This window comes from Periplaneta americana, chromosome 3, assembly GCF_040183065.1.
Source record: "Periplaneta americana isolate PAMFEO1 chromosome 3, P.americana_PAMFEO1_priV1, whole genome shotgun sequence".
NCBI classification, from domain to species: Eukaryota; Metazoa; Arthropoda; class Insecta; order Blattodea; family Blattidae; genus Periplaneta; species Periplaneta americana.
Genome location: NC_091119.1, coordinates 46544137 through 46559301, shown reverse-complemented (window position 1 = coordinate 46559301; position 15165 = coordinate 46544137). Strand labels below are relative to the sequence as shown.

The 15165-nt window shown below is 34.8% G+C and overlaps 1 protein-coding gene across 2 annotated transcripts in view; it reads right to left on the bottom strand.

Annotated features, from left to right (window-relative positions):
- LOC138696012 (mannosylglucosyl-3-phosphoglycerate phosphatase) overlaps window positions 1-15165 on the bottom strand; it is an 82150-nt gene that overhangs the window by 41546 nt on the left and 25439 nt on the right. For both annotated transcript variants that reach the window (XM_069820478.1, XM_069820481.1), the window contains 7 exons: window positions 14579-14665; window positions 13037-13185; window positions 10815-10931; window positions 8780-8902; window positions 6691-6856; window positions 5071-5334; window positions 1605-1855 (listed from right to left, as the gene is read on the bottom strand). In XM_069820478.1, the coding sequence (XP_069676579.1) occupies window positions 1605-1855; window positions 5071-5334; window positions 6691-6856; window positions 8780-8902; window positions 10815-10931; window positions 13037-13185; window positions 14579-14665 (1157 nt within the window). The remainder of the gene's footprint in view (window positions 1-1604; window positions 1856-5070; window positions 5335-6690; window positions 6857-8779; window positions 8903-10814; window positions 10932-13036; window positions 13186-14578; window positions 14666-15165) is intronic.

Below are 15165 nucleotides of genomic sequence, written 5' to 3'. Positions count from 1 at the left end.
AAAAGTTAAAAAGTAAAAGTGATAGTGCATCTCCTTGCTTTAGCCCACATGCATAATAAACATTACCAGTACAATATTTGAGGCATATAAAAAAGAACAGGAACATCACTTTACTGGACAAAAATTGGGTTTTTCATTTGTTAATTTCTACATGGTCATAGGTACTATTTTGTTGATTATAACATTAGCGATAATAGTGCAGACTTCTGTCGGACAAAAACCTGATTCCAGATCAACTATGGAAAGATACAGTTACAGCTATAAGACCCACTGGACATGACTGCCTAGTTGCTCATCTTCACAAGCTAGCCATCCTTTCAACACCTAGGTACGTCCTATGTGGGGAAGCAGACGCAATCATGGACTTTGAACATGTGATCAAGTGGAGTGCTCTCAACATCAGCATCATATGAACTCATTTAGTGCACTCTATTGGGAAGCAAGAAGACGAATGGCTTTGTTCCAAGTGTCTGAGTATTAAATAAATAAATAAATAAAATAAATAACATTAATGATTTTATTAGTACTGCTACAAGTATTTTCAAGTTTCAAGCCATGTTCCATCATTAAATGTTACGATATGGCTTTCAAATGCTAGTATAAAAGCAATAGGAGTATTTTTCAAGATCTGAGAAAATTTTGAACACTTAAAAATTTAAGAGAAGGTCCCTTTTTCATTCGTAATTACGGGGATTTATTTAATCATATGTACTTCGGTACATCATAATAATATATGATATGCGAAAAATAATCACTTAGCGATTTAAGATGGCGCTTATTCTGTCGGATTCCGGCCATTTAGTCACTCATAACAAGTGCACCTCTGCACATGTGTGGACATTGTGCCACTGTCATACATCTATGACGCAGTGCATGAGGGTAGGCCACTAGAGGGAACCCAAGAAGAGGAACTTAAACTGAGAGAATTCGATCCGACATCGGGATGGGAATCTGGTGTGGCTTAGTGGATAGAGCATCAGCACGTAGAGCTGAAAACCCAGGTTCAATTTTTCTCCGTTCCACTCATCTTTCATCATTTTATGTTATAGTTTTCCATTCCATTATATTTCATTATTTAGCTTCTGCATGTAAGTTAAGTCTGAAACCATCATTCTTGCCTGCTCTTCACCAGACAGTGTGGTCTGTGTAAATTTCACTGGCTATCTGCCGCCTTTCATATAACAGCATTATGACGTGGGGTTGTGCATATACATCAAGAGTCAAGTCTTGGAAGCGCTATTGTTGGCAGCTTCAAACCACAATCAGTTCAGTGCAGTTTTCCGAAGTTAAATAAAGTTTATTAACCTTAGTGTAAGTTATTAATGTTTAAAACATTGTAGTTATTGAAATTACATGCTCTTATAGTATAATATTATGGGAAGAACTTCCTAAATATTATCTTTAGGGACCATAATCATTTTTTGGTCCTAATAATGATATGCACAAAATTTTCAACAATTACTTTGTTTGTTACATTTACCTTCCTAGTTACAAAAAATACCATATTTAAGCAAAACAAACTCGTGAAATAACGCAAAACATATTGGTTTAAATAATAGGATGTTACATTATTGAAATAAAAAAGCAGCATCTCGAAATCTTACCAACACTTTTGCGTTTTTGAGCATGGAGTAACCATCACAGCCAGAGTACAAATAAGTCTTGGTGGCCAGGCAGTATCGTTGGTCAGGGACGAGGTATTCATCTCCAATTCTGACGAGCTGAGGATCTACTCTCCTCCCTGGTGGAGCTTGTGGATCAAATGCAAAACTAATTCCAGCAACCTGAGGAAACCTACCCTCTAGTTTTGGATACGTTGATACACCATTTTCCAAGGCCTCCAAGATATCTTGCCCTAAGTGAAATTGAACAGATTTTGTTAACATGTCACTTATAAGCAGCAAGAATATGAATATCACAAAAAAAAAAAATTACCATCATTGTTACCATACATGTTTTCGTCATGCAAATCAGATGACAGCACTATAATGACACATTTACATTTTTCAGTAAGTTGGCACACAAATAGATTTAGTATTTTGACAGAACTAGATACCTATATAGAAATATAATTTAGTATTATGGAATTATTTGCAATAACTTATAAAACTATTCAAGATTTCACAGAATCTAAATAATAATAAATTAGAGATGGTAGATTTTAACAACTTAAAATTACAAATTTCTACACCCCACTCTGGCTACTAGCAACAGGCATCTATAATGAACACCGATCAAAATACCCCTCATTTCTCGTGAAAAACAACTGAATACACTACAGTGGACTATAGTGGACTTTATGTTGTCGGCAAACAGCCAGATACATTAAGAAGATTGATTGAAAATTACAAATTTATCACTTTAAAAATCAAATTAAACATTTTATAGCAATTTTAATGTTGGAATTTAATGTTTTATAGCATTTGGGAAGGAACATTTTTAATGGAAAGTTCGGTGGTAGAAATTCAATGTCATCAATGTGTTAACACGTGCATTTCTAGTTAAAAATCTTGAAAATAATAAATAAATAAAGGAACATACAAAATTACAGTGAAATTGTGAACATTAAGAAACATGCCAAAAGATATGGCGTAATTTTATAAGGACCCATCGTGTTACTCAATCACAATCACCCACTACCACACACAACTTGTGAGTGAACACTGGACCTAAAGAGATCTCACAGGCACTAGGTAGCCAATATTCTACCTCCAGTACCAGAAAGATTTGTTGAAAACTCGCTATAATGGTAAAGATAACAACAAAGAGGTTATCAGATAGGTAACATTTATGTACTATTTATATACTGTAAAAGCTAAGAGGTGTGACCAAACTATTTGAAAAAAATATAAGAACCTGTATATGACAAGACATTTAGATAGATTTTGATCTTTTTCATATACAAACACAAAAATATCCTCATAAAATGTAATTTTCTTCTTCTTTAGCAGGAACACATACAATTCGCATTTTGTATTCAATTTCGCATTTTATTGCGGATTAAAAAACCAAAGTAATATACTTAACATGCTTTTAAACATAAAATAACTTATTTTATCAACACTTGGGCACATTTAGCATTTATCATAATTGCGAAAACATACCATCTTTAATTTTTATTTTTACTTGGTTATCAACTATTGGGTTATTCAGGGTGTTTAAAAAATACGGGGCATAATTTCAGGTATGTATTTCCCACATGTAGACAATCAAAATAGTTCATTACAACATGTGTCCGGAAATGCTTCATTTCCGAGTTATGGCCTTCACAACATTGAAATTCACCGAAACGTTTTTCTTTCCACAGGTCGTTGTCATTACAGAAGATGTTCAAAATGTCCACCTCCTGCTTGAATACAGACCTCACATCGATGTCTCACTGACCTGCGAACACGATCCCAAACTCCAGGAGTATTGCGTATGTCCTCAGAACATGCCACAATTAGATTCTGAAGGGATTCCAAATCGGGCACCGGAGATGAATAAACCAATGATTTTAAATAGCCCCACAAGTAGAAATCGAGAGGGTTCAGATCAGGTGAGCGTGGAGGCCAAGCAATTGGACCACCTCTACCTATCCATCGATCAGGAAACCTTCGATCCAAGTACCGGCGAGCCGTACGACTGAAGTGTGCAGAAGCGCCATCATGCAAGAAGTGAATGTGTTGACGATTAATCAGTGGAGTGTCTTCTAAAACATGAGGTATGGTGTTTTCCAGCAAGTTTGTGTACGCCTGCCCCGTAAGTCTGTTTACAAGTAGATGGGGTCCAACTAATCGATCACCAATGATACCGGCCCACATGTTGAGGGAGAACCGCACCTGGTGATGAGACGGAACAGTTGCACGTGGATTTTCATACGCCCATACATGCTGATTGTGGAAATTTGTTATGCCATCTCGTGTGAACTGTGCTTCATCTGTAAATAATACTAAGGCAGGAAAGTTCGGATTTACACCACACTGCTGCAAGAACCACTGACAGACAACCTAACTCGTGCAGGGTAATCTGCTGGTGACAGGGCCTGTACACGTTGCAAATGATAAGGATACAATTGATACTCTTTCAACAGTCTCCAGACAGTCGTATGAGGAACATTGACTTGCAACGCTACCCTTCGTGTGCTGATAGAAGGAGTCATGTTCACAGTCTCCAAAATCTCCTCCTGTACTTCTGGAGTTGTAGATCTTGGTCGTCCCCTTCCCAAACCAGGAGAGTTAAATTTTCCATACTCGCACAGACGGTAATGGAGACGTACAAATGTCTTCCGATCTGGACATTGTCGCTGTGGGTACCTCTCCTGGTACAAACGATGAGCCAGCGCAGCATTGCCGTCCGCCTTACCGTACATGAAGTGTATCTCTGCCAGCTCTTGATTTGAATACATGTCGCACAGTCTAACGCCTACACAACACTGAATGTAACCTTCGCCTCGGAATGAACTGTCAGAGTGCCCTCTTAATGTCTCCTTTGACGGCAACGACCTGCGGAAAGAAAAACATTCTGGTGAATTTCAATGTTGTGAAGGCCGTAACTCGGAAATAAAGCATTTCCGGACACATGTTGTAATGAACTATTTTGATTGTCTACATGTGGGAAATACATACCTGAAATTATGCCCCGTATTTTTTAAACATCCTGTTTATTTGGTGATAGTGAGATTGTATTTGGCGAGATGAAATGAAGATTCGCCATAGATTACCTGACATTTGCCATATGGTTGGAAAAATCCTCAGAAAAAACCCAACCAGGTAATCAGTTCAAGCAGGAATCGAACCCATGTCTGAGTGCAACTCCGAATCAGCAGGCAAACATGCTACTATCTGAGCTATACTGGTAATAATACATTAAATACTGATCTACACACAATGAAGACACATTGAAATATGAACAAAACCTGTGCTATTAGTCCCAAACTGGATACCCATTTTCATCTCACGAAGAGTTTGGTACAAAATTCAGCAAGATGTTGTCTCATGTTGTTAATTTATATTATTCTCTTGATAGAATTTTAGTCGGAAAACAAACAAATGAAAAGATATATGTTTTTATTTTATTTTGTTACTTAACCAGTGACTGAGATGACGACAAGTGGGTCCATCATGGGGATGATGGTGACTAGATCCCGCATAGTAAAGTTTCCTGCTGGATGGACTGTATCAGAGCGCAGAGTTCCAGAATTCAGAATGACCAAATCAGCCCCCGTGGCTGCCAATATTACGTCGCACACCCAGTTGCCCAGGTTCGTTTCAGAGGTGCGCACACTTGCAAACCGCCCATCCAGAGGTACAGAGAATGAACCCAACACCTGGTCCATCTTGCCCTCCATCACACCTGACACGTGAGATCAATACAGACATTAAAATATATCTTAATGGAGCAATAGAAATAGGACACGACTGTATTGCAACACTTATTATTAAAAATAATTAAATTAAATAAATAAAACAAAAATAAATTTAAACAAGTACAAATACAAACAACAAGAAGGTAGTAATCTGCCTTCAAAAATACAAATTTTAAATTCAGTTAAATGCCCCTCTTCAAAAAAGTCAACACAATAATGAGTAAAATCCATCTGTCATGTGAAGTTCATGAACAAAGATGGAAAATCTGATACACTCTTAGAATGTCATGAAGGAAATGATTCCAAAAGCTTGATACCGTTTAGAAACAACTATTTGAATGGTCTTGATATATTTGTAATTACTATTTTCCCATGCTAAACAGCAGGAATGGCTATTTTCGACTACTGGTTTCCACTGTCCTTGCACTGGAAAAAGTCTCTATTATATAAGAAACGATATCAAATGAATTAAGTACTGTATGGTTTGCAATTTTCACGATGCCAACATGATATGAATTTTTGGGATATTATATACTAGCACAGAAGCAAGAAACATCCAATATTTTGGAGTTATGTATTAGCTCTATCATCAGAGAAATAATAGAGATTCAGTTATCTGTAATGACAGAACACATGTTGAGCTATTGTACTTATTTCAACTTATCTGAATCAAATTAAACAATATTGTTGTCACAAAACCAAAATACGGATTTCAGCAGCAACTAACTTACACAGTATACATAGACAATGTACCTGCAATACACTACCATACACATCTTACCCATAAACGCAATATTTCTACAAAATCTATACTTAATTTTTGGACACTCCATACCTGAAAAGCTATCAGTGCCCTGATCAAATTTATTTTTTTTTATTTTATTTATTTTTTTTTTTTTTTTTTAGGAATTATGTGTTATCCTTAATTAAGCACAAATTGTACTGCTAACCCCAGGTCTTGAATCCTCAATCTTCTGGAAACAAAGTAGCCAATTGTTAAGCCTGAATTACTCGGAGCCTTTCTATCCAAGAATACATGGCTTCATTGTCCAAGAAAGATATTTCGTTCAGAAACAGCGCAGAACTGAAAGTTAGGAGAAGGGAGCATCAAAACAGAATGTTCTTGAGATACATATCGAAGACCATAACACTGGTATGAAACTTGTACACAATCCTATAGAAAGGGTTGTCAATAGATTTGTAAAATGAGGCAATGCTCAATGTTCACTACCATAAACTCAGCAAGAAGTCTCATCTCAACACAATTCGTCAGCAAGCTTCTGAATTTGCATCTGGTGGACACGCACATTAACCAGTATGAAAAATATTATTATAATACTTACTTGCATACTTCTCCAATAATTGTTTCAATGTTGGGTCTTCTGCATATTGAGATGTTATGGCTATTTCTTCTACACTTACATCGACTGAAGCCTTATCAAAATTTAATGTGATCTTAGAGAAATTACGAAAATCTGTACCACTTTTTATTACATATTTCCCATTAATCTGTAAAATGGTAAAAGTAACAGACCATTAAAACAAACATCAACTGTTGTTACTGATACAATTGACAGAGCTTTCCTAGCACAGAAAAGTTTCAAAGAGTCTGAAAATAATTTACACATATACATCACAAATCTATACCGTCCTCCATCCAATATTCCAGTCATAATAGTGTAAATGAATGAGAGATTATAGAGGAGGTAAAAACAGACAGTTGCATTATGTACATACAGTCGAAGATACAGCAACATTTTCCTACTCAAGATCACATATTAATTCACCACATCATCTGAGAGAGTTGGTTCATGAAACATCTGAGAAGAAGGAAGAACAACTCACGGCACTAATTGTGCGACAGCTTATGGATATATAGTCGATGATAGAACATGACGGCCTTCCCTCATACCACTCCATTATACCCTCATCGATGAGCTCATTCATGATTTACTTCAACGTACAGTGTGAGTTTACAAGGGGATGTGGCCCACAGTGGAAACGCTTACAAAAATAATGCTGGGGTGAGTATTTATGGCCTTTCTTCCAGGAGAGAAGGCTATTATGTTTTGTCATGAAGTATACATCCAGAACACACAACTGACCTCTGACAGGTGTCCTAAATATGCTGTGCTGCTGTCTTGCTGCATTTATGAATGTGTCTGCCAATTTTAATAGCATATGTGATACCAGCAATTCAATAGAATTACCGTATTTGCTCGAATACCCTAGACCCTCGAATCAGCCATGCACCTCACTTTTGACAGGAAAAAAAAGTATTCATGACAAATATTAAAAATAACACAAATATAGTTCAGTTAACAATCAATTTTATCCTGGAATAGGATGCATTTCAACCCCATCCTATGTGCATGTACTACATGCATGTCAAGGTCTTGCTTAATCAGCTGTTTACACAATATCCTGCAACATTAACAGCACACGTCAGTAAATTAACTACCTTTATTTTGTATGCTACTGCGTGGTTTTCATGTTCCTCTGCATCTTCGATAATTTTTAATTTTTTGCTGCAATCTCATACCTTTAGTGGTATTCATTTTCAGAATTGAAAATATAAGACGCACAAACTATATACCTATCACACTTTAACTTGATTCTGACACATGTACTGTTAATCAAAACGCCAATGTTAACAACTGAAATACCCGTGCAGGAATTTAACAGCATATACTGCCAACTTAGGAATTGTGCAGGAGGAAAATTGGGCAATGTTGCCTACTTCACTTCGAATAAGGTGCACCCGTACTTTTTACTTGTATATTTCGGAAAAAAAGGGTAGGGTATTCGAGAAAATCCAGTAAAAAGACTAATGCACTGAAATTACTGAGCTGTGAAAATTTGATTTCATCTAACGTAAAATATTCGTTTTTTAATCAGTTTAACCCAAAGTACTGCTTTCTGTTTTGTCTCTCCTACAATCCCAAAAGTCTGTAAAACTCATTCATTTACACCCTATATATATCTATTAATTAATCCATCAAGAACAACACGGACATACTTAAAGAAAATAGCCTTGAGAAATGCATATCTCATAGTAACTATTTATTTTACATATAAATTGAAAATCTTCTGAAAGAAAATATGTTGCAGAAATGCATACCATTCTACATGACAATGGATGATGCTAAATGTAGAATTTATAAAGTTAAATTTTACAATGTCTCTCTCAGCCCTTCATACAAGTACTGCTGCACTTTGTCTGTGTACAGACTTTTGCGAATTCGTTCTGACATGAACGTGTTAAAAGCACATTGCATTTTATTAAAAAAAAAATAGTAGTTATCCCTATCTAATTGTAAAAGGCTCCTTGCAATGAACCTATATAGTATTATATTACGTACACGGCTTTTTGGAAGTCTAGATAATTTAAATTACGCAATTACAGACGTAACAATTATTTGAATAACTTACTTGGTTCACCTCGTACACATGGTCGTGGCCACCCAGTATCAAATCTATTTCATCCACATTCTCTGCCAGCTTCACGTCATTTGGATTTCTCATGTGAGTTAAAGCAATCACATAGTCACATCCCTGTGAATAAAGTAAAAAGTAAATCGACATTTTTCATATAACTGATGTAATGTGCTCTTATACTCTCATTTTTTCTATAATATCTATCGAATACAAAACATCTGATCAATAGTTGATCTATTACGCCTAAAACCACATTGATGATCCCCAATAATTTCATCTACATATGGAGTTAATCTTCTCAAAAGAATATTGGACAAAATTTTGTAGCCCACGATGTCAACAAAAGTGATATTCCTCGAAAGTTACTACAATTAGGCTTTTCTCCCTTCTTAAAAATGGGTACAATTATGGACTCTTTCCATTGTTCTGGTACAATTTCCTTTTCCCAAATAAGCAAGTATAAGCTTATAAATTTCACTAGATAATGCGCTTCCACCCTTTTGTATTAATTCTGCTGGAATTTGATTGATATCTGGCGACTTGTACTTTTTCAGCTTTTCTATCCCAACTTTGACTTCAGAAAGTGTCGATTCGGGTATAATGGCTCAGCAGTTTGTATTTGAATTTTGTCCCGATCATTTCTATTTGGCATATGTACATTCAGGACTTGCCCAAAATAGTTCTTCCATCAGTTCAGGATGGAATGGAAGTCCGCAAGCAAGTCACAATTCCCATCCTTGATCACGTTTTCCCTTGCCTGATATCCTTTCTTAAATTCTTTTATGCCCTTAAATAAATCTCTAATGTTTTTATTTTTACTATTTGTTTCTACCTCATTCAGTTTTTCCTTCAATTAACCTCTCTTTTTACTCCTAAGTGTACGACTTCCTTCCCATCCTTCATTGAAATAATTATCTCTATTCACCTGGACTGGATCCTGTAAGAATTTCAATTTCGTCTGTTTCCTTTTCTATATGACCATGCAACAATCTTCATGAATAATGGTCTCTTTTTCTTGGTTTCATAATACCCTATCTATGCTCTGCACAGCTGCAATTTTGACACACCCACACTCACGCACACACATACAAACACGAGAGTTTTGTTAGTGAGGAGTAAAGCATAAATATAAACTACACATATATAATAATAATAATAATAATAATAATAATAATAATAATAATAATAATGATTTATTTAACCTGGCAGAGTTAAGGCCATACGGCCTTCTCTAACACTCAACCAGGAGTAAAGACTGCGTTACAAAAACACTACAAATTTACAAAGTACACTACAATTTTACACACAAAACTGAATAAGATAATAATAAAATGTAAACAACAAGTAAGAAGAAATCAGACATAATATATAACATATAGAAAGAAAGAAAAAAGCATAATAAAATGTGAACAGTAGGTCAAAATAAATGAGGCATACAAAGTATAAAAAAAATAAGACAATTATTCATAATAATAATAATAATAATAATAATAATAATAATAATAATAATAATAATAATAATAATAATAATAATAATAATAATAATAAGTAAGAATAGTAATAATGATAATAATAAAAAATAAGAATAGTAATAATGATAATAATAATAATAATAATAATAATAATAGTAATAATACTAATAGTAGTACCGGTAATAAAATAGTGCAGCACAAAGCATACAGTGAATACAATATTTTTAAGTACACACAATAAGGAAAATTATGATTATATATAGCTCAACTTATCACATTAGAGATATACCATTATCGGAAAATATGAAAACAAAAACATAAAATAAGTTGAATATCACTAGAACATAAAAAAAATGTGAATACGTGGAAACATGCAATACAACACTTGTCATAATAGTAAGTTAGTTTGGCAACTCGTCATAAGATATATATATATATATATATATATATACACACATGGAAGATCATTTCACAAGTCTTGTTTCATATCTTGATGTAAGGATGTTCATTAATTACTCGTAAATGTGTACAAACTTGCACTAGCATCTCTTACTTACCTCCTGCTTCAGTTGTGCTCCCAATTTCCTGCCAGCTTCCACAAAGTCCAGGAATGTTACCTCTTCGGGGTTTATGTTGGCCAATGTGTCCAACCACTCCTGCTCAACCAAACCCACCTGAGATACACGCATTTACGATTTTTTCAGCTGCAGTTATTCAGTGACAAAAAATATAATGATTTAATGTTAAACGAAAAAGGAACAATAAATCTAAAGTTGCAATAAATTTCACTGTAATAACAACAATACTTGCCTGAGCAAATGAGCAGGACACAAGCCCATTACATCAACAGTTTGAATTAATTTTTATAATGCGACATACTAGGAGATAAGGCCAAAAAATCTGCTAAAAATACTTTAGCTTCAGAAATATAAGCATCCCATTTTAAAAAAGATAAAGTCTCTAGTTTCCTAGAATACCATAAGGCAGGGCTTGCCAAACAACGGCCCGAGGGACGGATCAGGCCAGCAAGCTACTTTTGTTCGACCCATTTACTAACTTGAAAAAAAAAATTAAAAGTCAATAAGAGAAGAAAAAGAAAATTAATTTATTCACAAATTTCGATCGATGAAATCAAATCAGAGGCCCAGATTCTTAAACAAATTGCTCATATACTGTGGTAATGATGCTGGTACAATATAGGCTACTGGTTGCAAGCGTTCAGCCGCCAGGTGACCGTGGGTTGTCCAGTTCAAGAGCGAAGTGTGGCAACAGAGCAACCAGAGATTGCACCGCAGTAAGCTGACAACAGGGACTTCTTTCGGTACACGCTCACACACAATAAAGCAGTGGGAATGTGAAGTGGTAAATATTATCCAGTTAAGAATAGTATTAGCACTTTGAGTAATCCACAAGCATTTGCTAATAGTTCTTACGGCGTAACTTAACTTCAATTATGGCAGGGAAAGAAAAAAAAGAGAAAATGGACAGTGAATGTTCTGTGTTTAAACAACAATGGAGTTGGAACTATTTTATGATTCAAACTGGAAATAAAGTAATTATGCCAGATTTGTAACGAATCAGTTGCTGTCTTTAAAGAATAAATATTCGCAGGCATTATGAAATCAAACGTTTTTCAAAATTTTCACAATTTACGTGGAAGTTACAGGATGATAAATTTGAAGCAATGAAGCGTGAAAAGATTATTTTCATCAAACAGAGAGCAGACAATGAAGCAGCAACAGTGGCTAGTTTCGCATGAACTGGCGAAAAAGGCAAAATCTTTTAAAGATGGTGAATTTATTAAAGCTTGCATGATAATGGGGTCAAAGGAGATTTGTCCTGAGAAAGTAGACTTGTTTAATAACATTAGCCTTTCAGTACATACAGTTGCTCGCAGAGTGGAAGATATTGCCAAAAACATAACTTGTCAGTTGAATGAAAAAAGAAAACAGTTTGAAAGTGTAGATTTTAGGTCAATAAAACACAAGTTTGAATACCAATGTTGTTTATGAGCTCTGTTTATTAGACTTAAACTAATATAACTTGGCCCGCGATTCTTTCTCGGGTGGTTATTGTGGCCCTAGCTATGAAAATTTTGGCAAGCCCTGCCATAAGGTATTAGTAATAATTTTTATGATTGCATTTGCTGATAATTTTAGGCCTTTGTAATTTTTTTTATAAATCTGTAATAATATGCGTTATATACAGTATAACTAACATACATCTCATTTATACACATTTAAGGATCTTCACTTCTATGAAGAACAGAACATACACATACACAGAATAAGCATTTTTGTTCGAGTACCGGTATAAATCAAAGTCGATTGGCTGGTTCATTACACCTCCATACTGTATATGGTCCACTAAGACTTTCTTGAACTCTCCTACTCTGGCAGTTTGTTGAATTTCATTTCTGAGGTAAGAGTACCTGTAAAACGAATTCCTTACCCTTGAAGATATAATTTTCATGTAGGCAATAAATAACCAAATTTTTGCCTGGAGTATATTTATTTGGCAATAATGCTTTTTTCAACATGTAACTCTATGACAATCTTCTCAGTCTTATTTCTTAACCAAAAGAAGACACACAAAAGAATGTTTGCAGTCTTTAAAAATTCTCTGCCCTCGACCAGCCCTGAACTCGCAAACCTTGGATGTAGTGGCATGAGGACTGCATACGAATCAGAGTAAAAGCTGTACATTCATACAGAATTACCAGTAATTAAATAAATCGTTAACACTTAGGTAACAATATGAAAGTTAATTTATGACTTACGAGGCCAATTCTCTTTCCATTCCAGTCCACTACATGTGTTATTCTCCCATCTCCAAGTGGACGTCCAGTTTCTTGGTCAATTACGTTTGACATAAGCCAGGGAAAATTAGTTTGCGAAACCCAATCACTCAAGACTTCCAAGCCGAAATCTAAGACAGCAGAACAGGAAACTGCTATACATCAAATTCATATATCTGAAGAAGAAAACTTGACAACAGAACAAAACACGACAATTGCTCATAAAAACGTGAAAAACTTAATATACTGTATATTGTAATGCAGTCCACATTTATCTACAACCAGCTATCATGTACGAGTAGTAATAAAAATTTCATTCAGAAGTATAAGGTCATTCAAAAGTGACTTCGAACTTTTTAAAGCATTATAAATATTATATCTGAAGTAGAAGAAAAACAAAAACCTCACTATGTTGGACAAACAATGGGGTTTTTCATATATAACTTTTTTTTTTACATGCCCACAGTTACCATTTTGTTGGTTAAAACATTAATGATTTTATTAGCACCGCTACAAGAATTTTGAAGTTTCAAGCCATTATTCTATCATTATATATTAGGATATGTCTGGTCCAATCCTATTATGAAAGCAATGGGAGTCTTTTTCAAGGTCTGAGAAAATTTAGAACACTTATCAATTTAAAGACTTATGTTCCAATCGCAACTATGGTGATTTAATCAAGTGGTTTGAAGAAACTGATTCTGTTGCTGATAAAAGACGTAATCAATCACGTCACTGTTCTTGAGATACTTCAGACAAATTAATAATTATTAATGAAATTAGTAGTGTTAGTCAGGTGTCCAGACATCTTCAAATGGGTTATACCATAGTTTGGAGTATTTTAAGGAATAATCTTAGTTTGTACTGATTTAAATCAAAATCAATGTTTGCACTAAAAAAAAAAAAAAAAAAAAAAAAAGGAAGGAAGAATAGGAAAAAAAAAATGTATGATTTTGCTTTATTTGTGCTAGCAGAGATTCAACTTAATAATCATTGACTGGACAAAGTTATCTGAACAAACAAAGCACGCTTCTTTATCGATTGTGGAGTTAGGAAATATTTTCTTAGTCACTATTTAAACTTACTATAATAGTTATTTATGCAACAAGTGGATAATCTTAATGATTTTCACGAGTGTCATAATAAGATTATCCACGAGTTGGATACAACACTTTATGGCATCTTAGCATTATAAATTGTAGGAAATAAACTATGAAAAAAATCGGGATCCATAGCTGACGAATTGTCTTCATATGTTTGTATCGATTAGTTGTGCCTGGCATTGACATTGAGTAAAGAGGAATGTATGACCTGTGTTACAAAATGTTCCTTTGTATTGTTAATAGAGTTTCTCTAAACCACAGAACTGTTTTATGTGATATTACAAAAGTGATACAAAATTGTTAAAGATCGGAAATGAGTGAGTGAGTGAGTGAGTGAGTGAGTGAGTGAGTGAGTGAGTGAGTGAGTGAGTGAGTGAGTGAGTGAGTGAGTGAGTGAGTGAAATAACATTACAAATCTTACCAAAATCATGGTTTCCAAAAACAGCGCAGTGAGTGCCACATTCATTCAGTACAGGAACCATTTGTTCGCCTTTTGTAAACGAACTCACTGTAAAAAGAAACAATGAAGATATGATATCAACTATTTACTGAGATATGTATGAGGAACATTTCGTTTTGTAGTGGCAAAGACACTGGCTATCTAGCTTCAGACCATAAACCAAATGGGTATTGGTGTTTTGTGTTTCAATGCTTTCTTTATTCTCTGATATTTCTGTTTGGTGCTAACACTAGTGATTGAGTAACAGATGAAGATCAAACTATTCAATGTTTATTTTATTACCCTAGAAAATGTTAATCTGCAAGAACAACGAAGTTATAAACAAAGTCACACAGCTAACAGCCTTCAAAATAGTACTTCAAGGCTTCCACACATCTTTGCCAATGATGGGGAAGGTATTGAATACCATCAGCTATATGTGATTCAACAATGTTTACCACCAGTCGTCGAAACGTTGTTACAAATAACACGTCCTCCTTGTTTGCAAAGCACTTCCCACACAGTGGCTTCTTCAGTTATAAAATGAGATCAAAAATCACATGGACTGA